The sequence below is a fragment of the Austrofundulus limnaeus genome, unplaced genomic scaffold (assembly GCF_001266775.1).
Source record: "Austrofundulus limnaeus strain Quisiro unplaced genomic scaffold, Austrofundulus_limnaeus-1.0 Scaffold230, whole genome shotgun sequence".
NCBI lineage: Eukaryota > Metazoa > Chordata > Actinopteri > Cyprinodontiformes > Rivulidae > Austrofundulus > Austrofundulus limnaeus.
Genome location: NW_013952632.1, coordinates 791,106 through 792,936, shown reverse-complemented (window position 1 = coordinate 792,936; position 1,831 = coordinate 791,106). Strand labels below are relative to the sequence as shown.

Genomic DNA, 1,831 nt, shown 5'->3' with positions numbered 1-1,831 from the left:
AACCCAGAGAGGATAGAAAAGCAGCTTCATGTCAGAGAATATCTTCATATTTTTATTTCAAAACAATAAAAACAAAACTTCAACACAGAAAAACTGAAATGTTTGTGCAAAAAAACATCTTTCATTCTAAAGTAAAAACCTCTAAATGTTTGAGAGGCTTTAAAACATTTAGAAAACATTTGATGTCTTTCCAAATGAGTGTGTTCTGTTGAAGAGCTCACTTGAACGATGGGAACCGGACCGGTTCGTTCCAAAAGTCCCTCCAGGCGAGTCCGGAGGCCGGGAAGTGCTGCTGGTAGCGGGGGGGCAGAGCGGCGGGGGGAGGGAAGGGGACAGGGAACGGCAGCGGAGGGGAGGAAGAGCTGCCGGCTTTCTCCGGCTCCAGTAAACAGGTGCGAAACGGCTTCCCGTCCCGGACCAGGATCGGAACCACGACCCTGCGCAGCAGCAGTGGGGGCTGCGGCACGTCCGGGTCCAGCAGCGCGCCCTCCGCCCGGCCCCTTTTCATCTTGTAGCGGTGGTTCTGGAACCAGATCTTGACTTGGGTCGGGGTGAGGCTGAGGATCCGGGCCAGCTGCTCCCGCTCCGGACCGGACAGGTAGCGCTGCAAGCGGAAGCGCCTCTCCAGCTCCAGGGTCTGCGCCTTGGAGAACAGGACGCGGCGCTTCTTGCTCTTCCTGCTCCTCTCGGGTTCCGAGTTCAGGGGGCACTGGTCCGGCTCGGTGGGGTCTGGGCAGGGCTCCGGGTGTCCCTCATCACAAGCTGCAGAAATAAACYTGGAGAGAATTAAAAACTGTTTGTCTCTGCACCAACTTTAACCTGAGTTTCTCTGCCGGGAGGTTGCACTCACACACGCAGGGGCTCCGGTCGCAGTGGGTCCAGTAGGGTGGGCTGGAGGAGCAGGTGGAGTACACCGGAGAGGAGCGCGGCGCCGCCTCCACCTCCTGCTCAGGCAGGTCCAGGATGCTCCGGACCGAAAAACTGAACCTGCTCGGTGCTGCCATCCCTTTATTTCAACCCGAACCGGGTTTGTTTGGACATTTAAAAAAACAGACCACGAAATGAAGCTTATTCGGAACCAGAATCCCCTCCTTTCTCCCAGTGAATCCACTTTACGCGCTCTCCAAACAGGGATGCGTGTTTACACAAACACCACTCCAGGACGCGCGCTTTTAAAGACCCCTCCTCCGCTGAGTACCTGGGTGAGTGCGGCTCAGTGAGGGTGGGGTGTGGACCTAAAGGAGAAGAAGAAAAAAAGCCAACAAAGAGCCGAGGAAACACTCGTCATCGGTCCAGCTTCGTCCCGTAGCGTCAGATAATGGGGATTGTTGGAGCTGAATCACGTCTTGGGTGGCAACTGACAACAGAGGCTGTCCCATCATCAAACTGACCCCCCACCCCACACACCCCCCAGTCCCGGCTCTTCACCGACACCCCACCCAGCCCTCCCTCTCATGTCCAAACAACGTGTCCAATATTTACATACAAAGTGAGCAATTAGCGTGATGGTTTAACTAATGGGTCTCTAATGTGTCAGAGGGGTGTGTGTGTGTGATGGATGAAAAAGGAGAACAGTTTTGTGAAACTCCTTTAGGACATTATGAAACAGTGTAATAAGTTATTTTGATGTTTGGTTTAAGACATTTTTGACATTTTTAAAAATGTGTCCTTTTTAAACCCACTGTTTAAATATCAGGTAAACAAATCTTGTTTTTTTTCTACACCTTATGTGTTGTTCTTAATGCATCATGTGATGTCTTGACAGAAGTTGTAAATATTTCATCTAAACCTCAGACCAGCTGATTGACTGATAGCTGATTCAGCATTTACA

At 51.4% G+C, this 1,831-nt stretch overlaps 1 protein-coding gene across 1 annotated transcript; it reads right to left on the bottom strand.

Moving 5' to 3' along the window:
• On the bottom strand, positions 1 to 1,380 carry nkx2.9 (NK2 transcription factor related, locus 9 (Drosophila)). The gene is made up of 2 exons (XM_014019780.1): positions 851 to 1,380; positions 1 to 762 (listed from the first exon to the last, which is right to left on the bottom strand). The coding sequence occupies exons 1-2, from the start codon at positions 1,002 to 1,004 to the stop codon at positions 218 to 220; spliced, it is 699 nt and encodes a 232-aa protein (XP_013875234.1). The 5' UTR covers positions 1,005 to 1,380; the 3' UTR covers positions 1 to 217.
• Positions 1,381 to 1,831: the final 451 nt, after the last annotated feature.

What these genes read in the sequence shown, in the direction of transcription:
- nkx2.9 (XM_014019780.1), bottom strand. Translation starts at nt 1,004, where the DNA reads ATGGCAGCACCGAGCAGGTTCAGTTTTTCGGTCCGGAGCATCCTGGAC. An exon ending in CGACCGGAGCCCCTGCGTGT is followed by an intron (nt 763 to 850) that starts GTGAGTGCAACC and finishes TTATTTCTGCAG; the next exon opens with CTTGTGATGAGGGACACCCG.